The following is a 21,064-nucleotide window of genomic DNA, read 5'->3' as shown; positions in this document are numbered from 1 at the left end:
ATTTTAATTAAATATTCAATCAAAAATTGCTTTAACAAGAGGAATTTCTGAAAAATTAATTTTTCTCATACAGTTGTTTACATTGATTTCAAAATTGTTGCAAATTAAACTTAAGATTTTATTATTTAATAGTTAAGAACCAAACATCAAAGATGTTTGCTACTTACAGCTCTGTTAAATCAGACTAGTTTCACAGACATTTTTCAATAGTTATTTATACTTGATCTATTTAAGTCAGGTAAACAAAAGCAACGCGAAGACGTCTATTGGGTACTGACAAATCAAGAAGTGACGTGTTAATGTCTAACCATGTGATTCAAATCAGATTTAATTGGATACCTGTGCAAGCGATGTCACGAGTGTGTGTTGAACTCTATTTGCTTCTGAATCCACAGTTTCCTTACAAAGACATAGCTTGCAGGTCTGCTATCTGATCTTATTTTGTTTTAAGTAACACTCTTGAAATTTCTTGTTGGCCGCGATCAATAGTACTACTCTTCAACGAGTTTAGTAGTTCTTTTTCAGGATATAAAATCATCGAAAAAGGGAAACAAACAATAACTAAATAATGAAGAAAAAAAACTTCTTTTGGGGGGGGGTGCTAATGCTCTACAGTTTTGTGCAAGATTGTGTAATATATACAGATTTATTTATTATTTATAATCTTTTTTTATTTTAACTCTGTATAAATGACAGGTATTCAGCTAGAGTACAATAAAACACAAGATTTCATTTTTATTGAAATAACAAATGTTTAATTGCATTTTTATTTCGAATAATATACAATTCATGATAATCTTTGTTAAACAAAATATTTTATGTGCTTTTCTGGCTCATAACACCATTACATGAAATGATAATGAAGAGCAAGGTTAGCTTAGCAAGAAAAGAACAGTAAGAAAAAAAATGAAGATTTGCAAATGGAATTATTAAGTCATTTGGACTAGTCCACATTCAAACTCATTTAGCGGATAGCTATCAGACCAGATTCTAATAATTTTTGGATTTTCGCTGCTATATCGGGGTTCTTCAGATGCCTGTATAAAAAAATAAATTTGAAGTATTATTAAAAAACAATAGTTTACAAACCAACGAAAATTTACAAAATAACGAAAAATTTTATTATATAAAAAAATGTACAGTTATACAAAAATATTGACATTGATTAAAAAAAAAAAAAATTTTTTAAAAAAAGAAAAAACAGTAATGAATGTGAGAGAGTACACATGGGGATCTTATTTTTCGAACAGCAATTATTGCTTTAATACTTTTGATACGACGGTTTTAAACTTTTTTTTTACTTGAAACTTGAAGAGCAAGATTTCTTTCTGTCTGATCTAAATCTGTAATCAAAATTTAAGTTCTTAAATATGTTTTATATATACAGTACAAAACCCGTTATCCGGAAATCAGAAAACCGGAAAACCAAAAAACCGGAACGAAATTCGATAAATTTTCCAGTTATTTTTTTCAAAAAAAATTTTTTTTCCTCATAAGATTTTAGGATTTTTCTTTCTTTTTTGAAAGATGTTTACCCTAGCATCATTTTGGAAATAATCATTAGTGTATTACTTCGTTTTTTCAAGATTATTTCCAAATATTTTTTTTTTTTAGTTGGGTTTAACAATAAAAAAAGCGACTTTTTGTAGCGATTCAGAAAACCGGAAAAATCAGTTATCCGGAATAGCGATTGTCCCGATCGTTCCGGATAATCGGTTCCCTACTGTATATATTTTAAAATATTAGCTCACACTATTCACTAATGCCCGTGACGGTCTCACATTCATCTCTGTTTTTTCCCCTTAAAAGTCAACATTTTTCGAAGAAATTAAATTTTGTTTTTAAAAGACATATTTATGATGATTTTATGTAAGAAAATTTTGTTAATATGTTAATCGTAGAAAAATAATCAATCACTTGTATTTGAAAAACGCTCAATGCTACATGAAAATAAATATTTCAACTTATAAACATAGTGTGTGACACAATAAGTAATGAATGAAAACCTATTTTACTTGCTAACAATAATCTTATATTGCATAACTGCTCAAATTGCGAACAGTTTTTAACTTTAATTTGGATATTTAGATTTTAGCTTTTATAGAGATTTGTTTTTGAAAAATTTCCATATAAATGTCGCAATTTAAATCTGACAACATGTGAAAACTTTCTCTTGTTACCTTTAGTTATCCCTTTTTGTAACTTTAAACATTAAGTGAAGCACAGGTTGCTAATAAAATGATTTTGTGAGTGGCAAATTTTTCAACAGATAAATAATCATTATTTAATTAAAGAAAGAAAAGTTAACAAAAAAGTACTTAAATTTGCAATATAACTTTCAAATAAATTGGAATTTCAAAAAAAATAATAATAATAATAATAATAATAAGTTTATAATTAAAAAGTGCCTTTTCAGTGTGCATGAATTCAATAATCAACAGTTTGTTTTTAGCTTTTTTTTTTACTTCAAGTTTAGCAGTTGATAATTCTCGAACTAATAATTCATCACAATTTTTTTTCTTTTTTTATTCCATCATATTCCTAGTAAATTTTTCTGTACACTTTCCTAGTTTTTAAGTCTTCAAGAATCCACGCAAAAGAACAAAATGTAACATAATGCAAAAAAAAGTGAATTTGCAAGGGAAAAAAGTGCATAAAATTGGACTAATTTTTAAACAAATTGAATTTAAAGAAAAAAAAAGAAGCTCACATGAAGTTCATAAACAAAAATGGCACTTTCCATGTCTTAACTCAACTCGGTAGTATGCAGTCCTGCTACTTGTAGAGCAGCTTGCATGGTATTTTTTTAATGCAAGTTTAAAAATTAACAAATTTTTAACTGATTATGGTTTGTTACACTTTTTTTATTCCATTGTACTCTATATATTTTTCTATACATCTTCTCAATTTAAAGTTTCTAAGTCTTAATAGTTTTTTGTACAGCAAAGCAAAATGCAATATTGAATTTAACTCACAAAACAGCTGCAGCAACACTTATGACTTTTTATAAAGAGAGAAAATTATAACTTTTTATCTCCTTTAATAGAATTGTTGAAGAATATAAAGTATAAATTGCATTCTAATTTAGATAAAAAAAAATTAGTAACCAAAATATCTCAGAGCTACAGCTTTCTTTCCAGATCACGTTCTGGTTTGAGAAAAAGTTACGAGTTTACCCTGGTTATCCTAAGTAACAATCTTAAAAACAAATATAAACAGCAAAGCAATACATCACTTAAAGAATGAAAAAGTATTTAATTAAAAACTGTTAACAGAATTTTGAATTAAATTAAAAGTCATATCCTACATTATCAATACAAAATATTATCCCTCCTACATACTATTTTATTATGTTATTCAATATGATTTATGCATATATTAATACAATAAAAAAATTTTCAATATCGAGATTAATTCATTTCCAATATTTTTAAGAATCTCACATAAAAGACTTTTATTTACCTAAAATTAATTGAACTCTTACCTTCAGTGCAAAAAATTAACCAAATTAATCAATAATAAGTTACAAGAAAAGCTCTTTTCTAACTCATTACTGAATCAATAAAAATGACTAAAACACATTTGAATTGAAAAATTAAGAATTCGGGTAAAAAATTGGCATTCTTTAAAAACATAAAAAATAAATCACTTTTTAGCAAAATTTTTATTTTTCCTAATTTTTTTTTATTAATTTACTCACAACCTTGACACAAAAAAGTCTTCTGAATGACATGGGAATTATAGATCTTAAAGACATTTGTTATCAAGAAACTTTTATCCACTTTGTATTAATATTAAGCATTATTTAATTATTAGGTACAAAAATAATATTTTCTCAGACAATGCAATTTTAAATATAAAATCCAAAAGCTGGGGGTGAGGTGGAACAAATACTTCCAGAGGAACAAAATAACGTTTTTAAAAAGCGAAATTCTTAAATTTTAATTTTCTTTTAAATAAAAGACCTAATTTTGCTTCAAGTTTGAGTGCTGTAATTTAAAATTCACATTAAGATGTTATAAATTTAATATAATACATATCTTTTATGATTATTAAATTTAATAAGAAATATAAATTAAAAACTATTTATTGCATTGAGATTTCACACAGGATTGGATTAACAAATCTATAGTAATAGATTCATAACAGTTCTGCCACTATAGGGAGGGAAAGAAAGCAAAAATACAGAAGTAGCATAGGAGACATGGAATTTTTTCCCCTTATTGCATAATTTCTTTTGCTTAAAGCAATTGTTTTAATCCAGAACATATTTTTCTGAATCTCTAAAATTCTAGGGGTTTCCCTGGAATACAAATAGGCATGCAAACTTTTAACACATTCTCTACTAAGATATGAAACTAAATTTTCTGGTTTCAATGCCCTCCATATTTAGAGATTCACAATTCTGAATCTGAAAAGAAAAAAAAAGTCTCTTTGAAAAAAGAATACTTGTTACAGATTTTATAATTTGAAATATAGTCTGCACCAATTAATCCTCCATTAAGTAGGTCCCTCTGAGTCATTAAGATTCCAACTTGATAAACTAAAATCCACTTCTTTAGATCGAAAGTTATTCAGAATGCTCTTTTCATGCAATGTTCATTTCCTTTACATTACATATTGCTTCCAGAGCAAGCAAAATATCTAGTGTTTTCAATATTAATTTCATTTCAGAAAAATGACGCATATAAACAATACATAAACATTCAAAAAGCAATAAAACTTACTCTTGCAATGCTCTAGGATCGTTCTGCATTTGTTCTAAGATTAAACGCATTGCTGGGTCACCAAGAATTTGTTGTACTTCTGGGTCAGACATGGCTTGCTTACGGACTTCTTCAGGATTACTACTGTTAGCAGCCATGCATTTTCGGTATCCATCTAATGCTTCCTAAAAAAAATTAAAAAATAGCAATAGAATTTATCTTATTGTAGAATAAAATATTACATAAAAAATGACTGTCAAAGTAATATATACATACTTGATTATTTGGATCAATTTCTAAAGCCTTTTGGTAAGCAGCAGAAGCCTTTGAATGTTCTTTTAAAGCCATCAGTGCCATTGCCTTTCTAATATAAGCTTTAACTGAAAAAGTATTTAAAATATTATTTTACTTTTAACATTTCTAAAAAACACTCAACCTAGAGAAACAATGTTGTAAGTCATACCATTCAAACAACCATAAACCCGTTAATAGAGCGGGTCACATTCACACACACAAAGGAGAAAGGACATAGAACACACAGACAGAGAAAGAAACATCCATGCCTTGCCCGGGATTCGAACCCAGGACCTTTCTGATGCAAGGACAGTTCCCTGCCCCCTACACAGGCTGGTCGGCTTTTTTTAAATTATTAATAAAATATGTTGTCATTCTATTTTTATTATTTCAAGGTATATAATACAACAATGAAAAGAAGAAAATAAAATCAAAAATATAATTTTGTCAATAGAATTTGAATTGGCCAATTCCTTGTCACATCAGCAATAAAAATTATGTTGAACTTAATGTTCTGAGAGAAGTAAGCAAAAATTTTTAAACTGTTTTCTGGAATTTTCAGCTAAGGTAGGTTTAACAATGATAGAAAAACTTTCAAATTAAAAAAAAAAGTACATTACCTCCAATTTAAGAGAAAAACTTAAATTTTTAATTTTTACCATTAATAAAGCTAATTAAGGCACTGTAAATAAATTCTTCTCAATGATTAAAAGACAAATTCATTACTTAATAAATCTTAATGAAATTTTTCATGCTTAAAAGATATATAGGTATAAAAAATAAATATATTTTTTTGCTTAAAAAATACGTTAGTAAAATTCTTTCTTGATAATCATAAAATCATTAAAACTATAAGTTATTTTCTTTCTGTAGTCTCTTAGTTTCCATCTTGTAAAAGCTAATTAATTGTTTAAAATGACAGAGTGTTCCATTCGTAGCACCAAGCTAATTTGGCGTTACGAACCCATGGTCCGTTACAAATTAGTTTGTATTCTTCATAATTATTTAAATTTGATATGTTCAAAACTTGAAGGATTTTGAAACCTTCATACTCTTCTGAACATATTAAATAACATAGTTTTTTTTTAAAAAAAATTTTGTTATAATTTATAGAAATATGTAAATCTGTTGATCACTACACATATTTGACATTTGTGTAAGTTATGTCTGTAGCCGTCAGTTTTTATTTATTTATTCTTTAAAAAAAAAATTCAAATTCATAAAGTAAAAAAAAAAATTGGAACAAGTGCAGAGAACCCCAGTATTCCTACAAAAAAATTATTAGAAGTGTTTGATGGTTTCTAACTTAATTATAGGCACTCAAAATCCACAAATGCTATGTCCATAATGGTGGAATCGCCTTAACTAAATGCTGTGCAGCCCTAATTTATTAGTGTCTTTTTTAATAAAAGATATAATTGAAGTTAATGTAAAACAAACATATTGTACATTTCCAATTATAAGCCTAGAATTTCTAGAAAATTTATGAAAGCTTAAGTGGGAAGTCCGCTTATAATCAGATCCAGTAACTTTAAAAAATTCTAGGAGGACATTGCTAACAGATTAACTTCTTTTGCTCCAACAGATTTTCTCTTTATCTATAATCAGGCAAAAATTACAAAACATGCACATAATACATAAAAATACAAAAAATCAAGGCTGAAAATTAAGAAAATAAATAAATAAAAAATACCACTTGTATTTTAATAATGATTAAAATTTTTAAAAAATATTGAACATCATACATAATTAAAATACTGTCTTCAATATGGCCCAATTATTTCAGCAGAATATCACTTTTCTCAATTAATAGATTCATTTAATTATCTTTAAGATAATTTTAGTCAAAATGGTAAATAAAATTATTAGTCACAAACAGTTGCCTCTTATGGTAAATTACATAATTCTATGGGTTGTAGTAAATTTTTCAACTCACCAAATGTTGGGTCTAATTTTATACAAGTGTCACAGTCTTTTACTGCCAAAGGAAACTCAACTAATTTTTGATAGCAAGCAGCTCTGTTACTATACAGCTTAGCATCATCAGGATTTCGCAAAATGGCTTCAGTATAATGTTTCATTGCTCCAGGATAATCACCTTGAAGTAGACAGTAAAATTTATCACAAATAACGAAAACTGAATCAAGTAATACAGAGAACCTTACAATAGTTGAACAAAACTAAAAGAGTAAAAATTCAAAATAATATCTCGTTCTTATGAAAGAAATAATATCTCCCTCTCCTATGAAGAAATTAATGTTCACCTTATCTACAAAGGACTCACTATAATAATTTTAACTATTAAAGCAAGGAAAACCTTAAAACCTTATACAAGTTTTTTACTTTTAATAATTTTAACTATTAAAGCAAGGAAAACCTTAAAACCTTATACAAGTTTTTTACTTTTGGAGAGGAAGGGAATTATAACACAATCAGATTAAACTGACCTTTCTGAAAGCATTCATTGCCAGAATTTTTCGCTTCTAATGCTCTTTCTGGATCAATATATTTTTTCTTTTCTTCTTCTTTTATAATCTTTTCTACCTATTACGAGTAAAATATATTATTTCAGTACATATAAAATATATATTCAAATGTAAATAATAATTTTATAGTAAGGAATGTACAGATTTGAAGTTTTCTTATATCAATATTTTGAAAATTACTAAAATTTTTGAGAGACAATTTGGAGCAATATGATTTATTTTGATGGTTTTGTTACTTTACCTTGCAAGTTTATGAAAAACTTAATATTTGTAGGCAATTGGTGTAATGAAAAATATTTATAGCATTCTTAACAAATGAATGACTTAACTTTAGAATAAAAGGATTCATTACTGTGCTACAGTGTAATAATTGCTGTTTTTTTATGACTTTTTACATTATTTTAGCTGAAATAAATTGTCATGTATACTTTAAATAACTGCAAAATAAAAAGCTATACATAAACCACTGATTTAAAGAGAACATAGCTATAAAAACTATCATCTTCTTATGGCACAGTTGGAAATACAAACATTTAGAGTCATTAAATGCAAGTATATAAAATAAATATAGCTATTAAAAGTGACATAATAACACTGTTTCATAATAATTAGAAAACTTGGCAGTATGTGTCCTTTTCCTTACCTTCAAATTTGAAGTTTTAAGTATCATTTAAAAATGTAAAAAGTCTAGATTTTCTTTTTTATATAAACATTTTTTAATAATGTAAAAACTTACTTCTTGTAGCTTGTTAAGGGTGTCTCGTGTTCTATGTTCAGTTAAAGACTTTTGATAATAATGTTTAGCATTATTGTAGTCTTTTAATTTAAAATAGGCTGCAGCCATTCTTGAATATGCTCTAAAGAAACAAAAACAAGAATAAATAAAAATTCAGTGCAATATTTATAACAATTAGCAAAATTTTATATAAAATCTGTTGAAGCAAAAAAGAAAAATTGTACAAAATTTCTGTTACAAAATTCTACACAAAAGATAAACAAGAAGATTTGGACTTGACAAGTATATGCAAGAAAATTAATTTCATGTACAAATCAAAACTTAAATTAAAACAAAAATGAAATTTAGAAATTTAACTTAAAGAATGAAAATTATGTTACTAAAAGAATTTTGCATCATAGCATTTTAACTGAACATGTTTATAACAAGTTTTAACTCTAGCATGTAGTACTGAAGCATTGCTTATTGCACACTCATTGTGTCTAAATAATTTACCTTTCCATGTTTTTTTTTTCTTTTCTAATGCAATTAAAGTGTTGTAATCCAGTAAAAATTTTGTCAGTCCAAACCTGTAAAAAGCTTTAAATAACACATTTCTGGAATATGAAATAATATTGGTATTTATGAATAGTATTCTGTCTCTATCCTTTTTCTATCCAAAGTTGGGGTCCTAAATTTGTTTTAGATATGCTAATGAGAATGAAGAGTGTTGCCCTAAGACTCGTGCATATTAGTAAATATCACCGTTTCTATTTTACTTATATCTTTTTAAAATTTATAATACAAATATATGTAAATTTATTGGTGACTAATAAGATGAAAAGTTCCATCTATAAAAAATTTCCCTTTTACGCATTTGAGAAAAAAATCTATTAAAATTAACCAATTTTTAAAAACATAAACAAAGACTGGCAATAACAAAATCAAATTATTTATGACTGAGACTACATGATTATACAGATCAAAGAATGTTCATAGAGAACACAATTTTTAAAGCAAACAAAAAGCAAAAAAAAAAAAAATTTTTTTTTTTTAACTGCGAAGAACTTTTAACACATTTAGAACATTAACAGTACTTTTAATCCATTCCAAATATGCTGCATTTAAATGCTACAACTCTTGTTCCGCTCAAATACAAATAATACATGTAGACCTTTACTCAACCCAAACCAGTTGGTCCTCTTACATTAACTATACATTTTGATCAGAAATGTTACTTTATCTAATATAGAAAATGAATTATACTTATATAAAAAAAAAACAATCATTATAAATTTACTTAGCAAATTTCTTGAAATCTGCTCTATTTTCTTTTCCAATCTCAATGGCTTTTTCACACTCTTTAATACAAGTTTCGAACTCTTTCATTTCAAAGTATACAGCTACAATATAGAAAGTTTTATTTATTTTCATGAGGAAATCAATATTTCAAATTACATACAAGCAATCAAATAAAAAAAAATGCTCAAAAAGTATTTTAAAAGAGTAAACTGCAATAATATACCAGCTTTATTTGTAAGGAATGTCATTTCAGTAGAATCTAGTTCAATAGCTTTATCATACTGAGCCAGGGCTTCCTCAAACTTTTTCTCTTTATACAATTCGTTGCCTTTATCTTTCTCTTCAATAGCCTAAGTAAGAACCATATTTAAAATATATATCACTCATTTTAAGGCAAGTACATTAAAATTAAAAACAAATGTAAACACTGACATTTTTATCATGATAAACAATATAAACTTAGAATAAATTATATCTACATAATTTTGAAAATAAGCTTTATTTTACAACAAGTAGATGTGTTTAAAATTTCAGCTATGATGTAAATTTATGTCATGTGCTATAGGAACATGTTATTCTCTTTAAAAAAAATTTTACAATTTTAATCTAAGTCTAGTATAATTACTAAAACCCTCAGGGTCTGGGTAGGATGTACATAACACTTAATGGCACGAAAAAATAATTTAAAAAAAATCACTATGGTACACTTGCACTTTACTGGAAAAAGCTTAACCTTTATTTTAGAAATTGAATCACCTATGTATTTTACTAATGCAATTAACAAGACTTATAAACCAATTTACTCCAAAGTAATAAATCTTATAATTATACTTATCTGTATAATTTTAATAATTATTGATTTCATAGTTATCTAGCATCTTCAATAATGTGCATGGTTACCAACATTTGAACCGTACTGATAACAAATATAAGAAATGAAAAGTTATAGTCAGAAAACAAGGGTAACTGCTTTTAAAACATAAAATAAAAATCAAGTTAAAAATAGTAGATTACATTATCCCTCTTATATCCATCAATTATATCAAAAATGAACAGAAATTTCTTTCCAAAAGTATTTGACAAAAAGAAAGCATCTTTTTAATTACATGAAATGGAAATAATATTTGAAAAAAAAAAATGCAACTTTGGTACTTTGCAAAGATTGGAAGAGCAACAGTCATTATTGATTAGATTCAACGAAAAGCTAGAAATTTTCTTAAAAAACAAAAAAGACAATGCTTTTCTTTCATTTCTTAAAAATGGCATTTCAAATTTGAATAATTTTCTTTTTTCAATCATTTCTTTATATAATAATGATATTTATTTTTTTACGTCAAATGTCAAAAAAAATCCGCTTGAAGAAATATATCGAAATTTGCAAGGCAAATGATGTATGGAGAGTTTCAAATTTTCAGACAGACTGACAACCCTACACAGCGAACTATTTTCAGGAATTGAAATCTAACGAATATTTCTCCGGAAGAATTTTTCTTTTAATATGATAAATGATAGAAAAATGCTCTTTTAATGCATACCTAAAGGGCTCAAGAGTTGATTCACATAAATAGTATTTATAGATATATTTAAGTAAGAAAATAATTAATGAAATGCATCAGAGTTATGAGTTCTATAGAAAATGCATTTAACACACGCCAATAATATGAAACCTAAGGGATTTAATAAACTTAAAGAGCTATTCTTTTAAAAGAATTCTCTATAAATATTAACACCACATCATAAAAATAACATTAATCCATTAATAGTAAAGAAAGATGAAAACAGGAGTTAAGACTGCATTTACTGTTTTCCGGAACTTATAAATAAAATGACTTTTTCAAACATCAGCTATATTATAAATAAAAAGATACAGAAATAGAGAATATATTAACTTCTTTAAAAAAAACATATACTTGTATATGTATATATATATATATATATATATATATATATATATATATATATATATATATATATATATATATATATATATATATATATATATATATATAAGTTCAAAATGAAGAATAAAACAAAGAAAAATAATAGACATATGAAAAAAAGGGGGGTGGGAAATAATAAGTAAAAAAATAACAAACATTTTATTTAAAAAAAAAAAAAAAAATGAATTGTTAATAAAAAAAACTGGAAAAAAAGCCGGAAAAAAAAGATATAATCTTTTCTTCAGCCCACACGATTATATCCGCAAAACAGAGTGCTTTCTGATATTGTATCAATAAAGCCAAAGCAAAATTTATTAATACAATAGTGTGAGAAGCACTCAAAAAAAATTTTTTTATAAAATAACTACATAAAAAAAGATCATAAAAAGTAAAAATAACATGTAAAAACAGATCATAAAATAAAAAGAAAAAACATTAAAAAGGGGGAACTATAAAGCGAGTAGCAAAATCATAACAACTTACATGGACTGTTATTTTTCAAGAATGATTTAAAAATGTTTTCGCAGAGAGATTGCCAGATTACAAAATATGAAAACAAAAGATGAAAACAAAAGCGCAAATTGAGTGTAACAAGAGGGTTTTAAAGTGTTGTTCTTACTGCACTGCTGAAGTGATTTGTTATTCTGGGTTTTGATTTGTTAGTTACCAAGGATGGGCCCGAAATGGATGTGCGCAAGGTAATATTATACTGGATAATTTTAAAAATTGATCATAAATAGTTTTAGAAGATAGATGTTTATTTAAGAAAAAATAGAAAATAGAAAAGAGAAACATAAATTGCCTGCTTTGCAAATAATTTTAGCCGCGGATTTGCACAATATGGATTAGCACGTAGAAAAATTATTTAAATTATCAAAGAAAAAATTTTAATAGATAATTTTAACACCGATTTGCCCGAAATGGATTTGCACATGGAAAAATTAACAAAGAAAAAATTTTAGCAGATAATTTTAACCACGGATTTGCCCGAAATGGATTTGCACATGGAAAAACTGTATAGATTTACCAAAGGAATTTTTAGTAAATAATTCTAACCACGGATTTGCCCGAAATGGATTTGCACATGGAAAGATTAACAAAGAAAAAAAATTTTTTAGTACACAATTTTAGCCACGGATTTGCCCGAAATGGATTTGCACATGGAAAATTGTATAAATTAATAAAGAAATTTATAGCAAACAATTTTATCCACGGATTTGCCCGAAATGGATTTGCACATGGAAAAACTGTATAGATTAACAAAGGAAATTATTTAGTAAAGGAATTTTTGGTAAATAATTCTAACCACGGATTTGCCCGAAACGGATTTGCACATGGAAAAATTATATAAATTAACAAAGAAATTATTTAGTAAATAATTTTGGCAATGAATTTTGGCCTGAAATGGATTTGCACATGGGAAAATCATAAAAATTAACAAAAAAAAAAAAAATGTTTAGAAAATATATCCACCAAAGTATACGATTAATTCAATGATTTTATATAAAGTTTTATTACATTAGTTGGGTATCCATTGTTTTTTATCAGATTTTGAAAGAGTTTATCGATTTGTTTTTTGGATAAATAAATATATACATATTCTTTTAATACTTATTGTTTTTCTTAACTTTCTTAGTGTTTTCTTGTATTTATTTATTATATATATATATATATATATATATACGAAAATTCATCTACATAAACATTTTAAATTTATATAACTTGCATACAATTAATTATGCAATCTGCCATGTGTCATTCATGGGGAACTGAAATTGAATAACTTTATCATGCATAGAAGATATTTATAAAAAATAAATTTTCTTCCTGATTAACAATACACATTAACAAATTATAATCTTCCTCACCTTTTTCTTTTCAGGAGTAAGTTCCACTTCCATAGGTTCTTCTTTAGGTTTAGGTGTATCAGGTTTAGGAGGCGGGGTCATCTCAACATCGTCCTCCATGCCGACTCCAGCACTACTCAAATCTATATTCAGTAAGACACCCAGTGTTGTCATAATACGTGGATCTTTCATTTTTGACCTATAATGAAACAGGAAAAAACAATTTAAGAATAGAAAATTTTAAAAAAAGGAAGAAAGGGAAAATATTATGGCATATTAACAATAAGAAAAATTAATTTGATAGTTGGAGACAGTAGATTTTATATTTAATGGTTCCGAAACAAAATAGAAAAAACATAAGCGAATGCAAGTTCTTAAAATCCTAAATTTATTTGAAATACATATTACATCAGCTGTATCCATTGAAAATAATTGAAAAGATGCCTTATAATCATTTTGCTGTAAAATTAGACACTAGATATAGAAAATTGGTGAATTCGAAAAATACTAGAGTTCTAGAATACTCAATACAATATTTTCACACCACCATAAAAAATAAAATAAAAACATTATCACACTATCAATGTACACAACATAGACATACTTTAAAAAATATTTTAAAAATAATTTTAATAAAATCTTACATCATCAATGCAGGATTCTGTTGAAGCTCCATAAGAAGTTTCAAGTAACTTGGGTCATTAAAGAAATCTTTAGTCCGTGGATCGTTTTTCAACTTTTCAACAGCTTCTAATCCTTTAAAAGGATTAGGAAAACCACCATCGAATCCAGCACCTGTAAAAGTTATTAAATTAGTAAAATATCATATGGAAATAAAACTTTAAAACAACTATAAAAAAATACAAAGATCACTTAGGATAGGGATGCACAACCATTTTCGTAAGAGGATATAAGAAAAAAATTTTCAGCTCTTGGGTGCAATAAAATTAGTTTTTATATGAATTGACAATAATGTAATTATTTCATTATGTAAGAAAATAATTATCAGTTTGCCACAAATATTAACAAACAAAGTATAGCAAATAATTTATAATATTTACAAGGTAGTTTCTGTATGATATTTTTGAATTAGAAAACATTTAAAGCTATGCAGATTTCGTTTCGTTAAAAAAAATTTAACATGTTTTTCATTTTGTCTGAGGAATACTAATTATAGTGCACAAACTACTTAAATCTTTAATTTTTAAATGTATGTTTGAGTTGTATTTGTTTGAAAAAATTTTTTTAAAAAGATTTTAATTTTGTTATTTTGAATTACATTTTGAACTTTTATAATCTCAGTATTTTTTGCTTGAAATACAGAAATGAATTTTTTTGGAGTAATGTAAGTGCACCTGCACACCCCTTAATAACCATTCACACTACTTGCAAAATGTTGCTTACAATGCAAATGTTGTTATAGAACTGAGAAATTGATTGGTGAAATATAATTTACCTGTGAAAAATTTGCCAATCAGAAAATCACAACATATTAAGAAGCCAAATCACAACATATCGAGAATGGGGGTCACTTTCTCATTCACTGAATGTTAAGCTATAATCTATCAACATAATTTGATTTTTCAAAATCTGTTCCATTACATAAATTCTAACAGAGTTCCTACTTAATTTCGTAAAAAAATATCCCTGACTTTTCCAGGTATTTCAGGTAAATTTTAAAATAAATCCAGACCAAAATTAATTTATATCATGCCATTTTTAACTGGAATATTATTATTTTTATTTGTTAATTTAGATTCAAATAAATATTAGATTGTGTGAGCAAAAAAATCATTGAATGAGGATGGAAACATGAAAAAGTTTCACTAAAAAGTAGAACTTTTATAACAAATAATTGTAATAGATGTTGCAATTACTTAATAATTGATTACTGTTACTGACAATTCTAAGACTTGTTATTTTCCAGCAATGATTTAAGAACTTTCCAGGTCAGGTTTTTGTGAAAAGAAATGCTATTTTCTCATCGCTCCCCTGCTTTTTAGAGTCAATATAAAATTCCGAGACAATTCCAGGTTTTCCCTTACCTATATGGGAGTCCGGTTTTAGCCATAGAGATAGAATTCTATATTAGTCAGAGGTAAAACAGTGAAAAGGATGCGCAAAATTATCGCAGCGCAGGATTATGGAAAGAGGAATGGGGCTCTGTGGGTGCCATAATAAGCATTACTTATTTTCTAGCTTTTAAAGTTATAATCATTTTTAATTATTTGTAATTCTGTTCTATCTAATTAGAATAATTATTTAATTTTTATTTATAAAAAAGCAAATATAAATACTTCTATTATTTTTTATTAACAATAACATAATATATAACTTCTGATGCGAAAGAAGTCGATAACTAATTCAATGCCGTGACAAAACGAACAACAGAATCTATTTGTAAGTCTGATTATTCAAAATTTAATATTAGAAACACAATGTCTGCTTTATTTTCAGCAGTATTATTTCCCAATAAATTGCAAACAATGGATCTCTCTCCTTGAATCTAATTATCAATTTGGAACTACACTTACACTTGGATTTTAATAATGTTGGCAAAAGGACTGAATGTTTATGGATGTCCTACAATGACCGCTCAGTCTGACCATTAAAAATGTTGCAAAATTTATAAAAATAAAGGCTTAAAACTGTCTTAATCTCTCTTGAATAAATAAAAAAATAAGACTACCTGATGATCTGCTAACTTACATTTTCTGAATTTGTAACCGAGGTCATATTCATAATCTTAATAAATATGTCTAATCTTAATATAATACAGTAGAGAACCGATATCCGGAACGATCGGGACCATCGCTATTACGGATAACTGATTTTTCCGGTTTTCTGAATCGCTACAAAAAGTCGTTTTTTTTTTTTTAATTGTCAAACTCAACTAAAAAATTTATATACATTTAGAATAATTTTAAAAAACTCTTACTTCTTTTGACAGTGTAGGGAACTAATGATTATTTCTAAAATGATGGTAAACATCTTTTAAAAAAGAAAGAATTCAGAAATCTTTCGAGGAATTTTTTTCTTCTTTTTTTAAAAAAATGGCAGGAAAATGCATTGAATTTTGTTCCGGTTTTCCGGTTTCCGAATAAGAGGTTCTGTACTGTATTTAACTACAGTAAAAATGATTTCTATATGCTTTGATAATTTCTCATCTACTTCAGAAATTTAATACAAATGCAAAGCAGGGAATCCTGCTATATCATCCGGCATCATAGGCTGGATGATACAGTTACCAAGAATTAAGAGTGGCTGTACTTGTCTAAAGAGATTGGAGAGATAAAAGAGAAGATCTAGAGAGATAAAAATAGAAAAAAATTCTATTTTGAAAATAATTCTTACAATATTTCATGCCAAATTAATGCACTTGAATAATTTCAAATAGCATTTGTTTCTCCTTTTTTTTTAAAAGATACTTAAGGAATAATTATGATCAATGCACTAGACTCGCTTTTGTTCAATTCACACATTTACTATTAAACAAATAAATTGTTTTAAAAAAAAAAGACTTTTAGGAGAAAAGGTCATCTCAGTCATTATAATGGATGTTAATATGTTATAAATAATTACCTTGATTCATTTGAGTTTTCACATCCTTGATACCATCTTTAAGTTGCTGATTGTTTGGATCAAATTTCAATCCATCCATGTATGCCTGCAGGGCATCCTCATATCTCTTGAGATAAGCTAAAGCAGCACCTTTTCTAGAATAGCCCTGCACAGAAAATTAATTTGACATTACCAGACTGAAAAAGTATTTCTGTTTATAGTAGCTATGTTAAACAGATTTATTTCAAGGATTCAAAAGTCTAATTTAGAACTCTTTTCAATGAACAGGCTCTTAGTTTCTGAACTAAGATCAGAGAACATATGAAAAAGACAATTTTGTTTACGAACACAAAATGAAACAGATGACGCTTTATAGATGGAAGTTTAGAAGGGCGGCCACCCAGCCTGCCTGTTGATTCCTATAAAAGTGCCCTTATTGCCCCTTTTTGTAAAATTTTATAAAAATAATACCTGGAAAACATCACCTTTTTTATTTTATTTCTTCATGAAAAAGGTTGTTTTCTCAACCACCTGTTTTAATGAAAAGTTTAGATATTGATATATACAGATTTATTTAGATATTGATTTTGGCCCAGAGATATTCACATCTTTTATTTAGGAGGGGAAGGTATCAATGAATATTTCAGTGATTTTTTAATTTTACCATTGTTTTATCAAAATAAATACCTTTCATTTAAAAATGCATCTTTAAACATTCATTTTCTCAAAGTTTTCAGTTTAAAATATAAAAAATGCCTTGAAGTTATTAATCAATTAATTTTTTTAGTTTAATTTTTTTTAAGAAAATTAATACACAGATAATGTCTTATAGCTTGTCTTTAATTATTTTTCAAAACCTTCACATTTTTGTGTTATTTTGATAATAAATTAGAGTTACTTTATGAAATATACACATAAAATAATATAAGAGAGTAATTTAAAAACTGAGGATCAAATTAAGTTATTACATAATATTACACATTTCGATAAATTTTAACAGTGGTAAGTGGTGCTCTTTCAAACCTTAAAATTCTTTTTTCAATTTTCCTTCCATGCCCCTTCTTTACCTAGGGAGAACTCTAGACTATGGTAAACTGTAGCACTTATCAGCTTCATAAAACTATAAAATAATTTTCAAACTAATTTTGACATCAGTGATATTTGTGGCAATAGGCATTACTGGTATCCTGGTAATTGGTTTAATATATAATTGTCTTGCCTTAACTTTTAGAACTTTCTCAGTTTTCAAACTAGCTTTTTTGACTATTTTAATTTACAATATTCAACACATAATTGCAATACCTTCTCTTTTATAACTTCCTCAACCTTCAAAGTAGTTTTTCCCCCCACAATTTGAAACTGTTTTTGATGTTAATCATATCATAAAGCACATTTAGATGCCAAAACATCATAAATTAAAACACAAAATTTAGTGTGAACTTGAAATCTTTACAAAATTACCAAACATTCTCCTTAGTAATTTTATATGCTCTTATACTAAACTTTTGAGTTTAAACCTGTTTCTGATGATTGTCATGTCAAATTATAAATCCTAATTTCAAAAGAATGAAAGTGCACTTGAAAGTTAACAGGTTAGTCAGTTGGTGTTTTCATATCAATGTAAACAACTATATTGAGCTTTTGACCAGCTCTATTTTCGGTCAGATAGTCTACAGCTGCCTTCAACAGCTTATTCCGTAAGGTGATATTTTCAAATAGATAATTTTCTTTATAATAAATTAATAAAAGGGGTAAATTGTATTATTTCTGATCTCAAATCTGTTGTTATCATTAGATATTAACGATATTAAGTAATTCTAATGAGTTTAAAGTGAAAATTTGTTTTAGTTATTTATTAGATGTATTGTTAAAAAAGGTGACATGGTTGCTCATTTAGAAAGAACTAACTTTTTTGGGAGTCTTGAATCGGCCTCTTTTTACTTCTTTATTACCGTTTGCTCTTGTTGAGAGCCTAGCACCACCATGTGTTAGTGCTAGCATATTGTTCATGCAACGAGGATTAAGTTTATTTTACATATTATCATTTAGGTTTAAGTTCAAAGTTGGTATATTTTTGAAAAGGTGTTTCATAACAAGTCTTTTTTTTAAATGACAATTCTTTTCTTAAACACAAATAATAAATGCAGTAACAAATACACTTATACAGTGAAACCTCCACAAAAGACCACCTCTATTTACGATCACTTTAGGGAGGCACAGAATTTTTTCCATAGACTTTATATTGAAGAAAACCTTTAGAAGAGAACATTAAAACCTCTCCCAGTGACCTGGCAAACATTTGCCCCAAATGAGAAAAAAATCAAATAAGGAAACAAAAAAAATATCAATGCAAATAAGTAGATTGAAATATATTCAAAATATTTGTATGAGGCTCTTATTCAGAGATCCTTTTCATGATACAGCCTCATTTTACAACCTCATGTTGCAGTTCGAGTGCAATAAAGACAATGCTATCAATGATTTACTTTTAAAGTTTGAAAGTTAAATTAGGAAAAAAAAACTTATTTATGAAAAAACAATTACCTCAAACAAATTAACCTCTTCTCATATTTGAAAAAAGCCAACTAATTTTTGTGATATAAAATGAAATGCAAACTGAAACAAGCATAACTACTTATTTAAAATAGCTTTATCATTTATAATTGGTAAATTTGTTTTTACACATAATTATATCAGTTGGGATCATTTTTGGAAATCCAAATTTTATTCATAGATCCGTCTTTTCATGATGCAACAGAAGTGGCAATTTTGAAAAATAGAAAATGACACTGTTTAAAATAAAAATCATTTGCGAAAAATCGTGCACCTTTGATAACAATTTTGAAGTCAATGGAGGTAACCTTTAACAACTAACAATCTCCATCAATGCACATTTTATTGTGGAACACAGAGTGGTCACTTCCAAGAGGTTTCACTGTACAAGAAATACTACTCAACAGAGTCAAAACACAATGGTCAAGTTGTAAGACAAAAGACTTCAAAGTACACCGGAAACAGTAAATCCGGGTGTATAGGCAGTAAATAGCTTGCAGTTCGCCCTAGTGTAGAAAAAACCTTCCATTGCATTTAACCGTGAGTATGTATATATTTTCATGAATAAATAACAGGTGAAGAGAGCATTAAAATGTAAAATAATCCTAAATTATTTAATACCTTAGCCCAATCATCTTTCATTTGAACAGTGTGTTCTGCATCTTCTAAAGCTTCTTTATAATTTCCAGCTTTACAATAGGCAGCACTTCTATTGCTGTATAAGACATGATTAGTTGGGTCTGCTTTGATAGCATCAGTGTAACATCTTATGGCTTCATCTAAGTTACCAGCATTCAAGGCAATATTGCCCTGATTTTTAAGTGAATTTGCCTGGAAAAAAATAATTAACTTTAAGTTCTACTTAAAAAGTAAGAAAAATCGCCAATCAAATTAAATAAAACAAAATAAGTTGTTTCTTTTTTTTTTATAAAAAAGTAGTCTCCCTCTGAAAACTGTATCAATTAATTCAGCAGCTGGATTTTCTTCCGACTTAAAATTATAATACTTCAAGGTTTAAAAGCATATTAAACAGCAACTATTTATTCAACTTTTGTGCCATTGTGACGCCTTTAAACCATGTTCAGTTTTAAATTCAAATTTCAACGTAGTTTTATAAAATCATTACCTAAAATAAAATATATAATTCCGTGTTATTAATGTAGTTTTGTCAAATAAAGCTATCTAAAGGTAGTTTTTTCTGATCAGCCGGTTGACTAATAAATTATGATTAGTCTAAACAAAATATTTTCACTTTATAAATAAAGAGTCTGTCTACCTTTTCAGCATCCGTCATTCTTACTTCTTGTTATTAAAAAGAGTGGGCTGAAAAATAGTATTGAAATCGCAGAGGTGCTTTCAAAAAACAAGGATGAGAAGTGAAATTCAATTCAAGATCAACACAGAATATTCTTAAGATAACTAGAAGGTTCTATCACACATTGGTGGTCTGTTTCGAAGCTTTTTTTTTTTTTTTCCTCATTGATATCGAGTTGAGTTGTCGCCCATTCTTTGAGAAACTAAAATACAAAAGAAATATTTGTAATAAACAAATCTTTATTTCTTGAATTCAGTTGATTTTTACTTTTAAAAGTTCAAAGAATAAAATGATTATTAATTTAATGATTCCTTCCAGAATTAAAAACTTGAACAAACTGTAACT

The 21,064-nt window shown here is 26.9% G+C and overlaps 1 protein-coding gene across 1 annotated transcript; it reads right to left on the bottom strand.

Annotated features, from left to right (window-relative positions):
• Positions 1-732: 732 nt before the first annotated feature.
• Stip1 (Stress-induced phosphoprotein 1) lies at positions 733-20,973 on the bottom strand. Its single transcript, XM_016073740.4, has 13 exons — positions 20,681-20,973; positions 20,026-20,235; positions 16,873-17,017; positions 13,935-14,085; positions 13,312-13,489; positions 9,727-9,853; positions 9,502-9,604; positions 8,223-8,343; positions 7,448-7,544; positions 6,937-7,098; positions 4,983-5,086; positions 4,728-4,891; positions 733-1,037 (listed from the first exon to the last, which is right to left on the bottom strand). Exons 1-13 carry the CDS (start codon positions 20,696-20,698, stop codon positions 965-967), a joined length of 1,653 nt encoding a protein of 550 aa, XP_015929226.1. The 5' UTR covers positions 20,699-20,973; the 3' UTR covers positions 733-964.
• Between the last annotated feature and the right edge of the window lie 91 nt (positions 20,974-21,064).

The sequence above is a fragment of the Parasteatoda tepidariorum genome, chromosome 10 (genome assembly GCF_982258835.1).
Source record: "Parasteatoda tepidariorum strain Cologne lab strain chromosome 10, Ptep-v5.0, whole genome shotgun sequence".
NCBI lineage: Eukaryota > Metazoa > Arthropoda > Arachnida > Araneae > Theridiidae > Parasteatoda > Parasteatoda tepidariorum.
Note: the sequence above shows the minus strand (reverse complement) of the source record. Positions and strands in the feature narration are given on the sequence as shown.

Bases quoted from the DNA above. Each gene is read 5' to 3' on its own strand.
- Stip1 (XM_016073740.4), bottom strand. The intron at 9,854-13,311 runs GTGAGGAAGATT...GTTCTTACTTAG, and splicing joins TTACTCCTGAAAAGAAAAAG to GCTATTGAAGAGAAAGATAA. The intron at 9,605-9,726 runs GTATATTATTGC...TCTATATTGTAG, and splicing joins ATTCCTTACAAATAAAGCTG to CTGTATACTTTGAAATGAAA.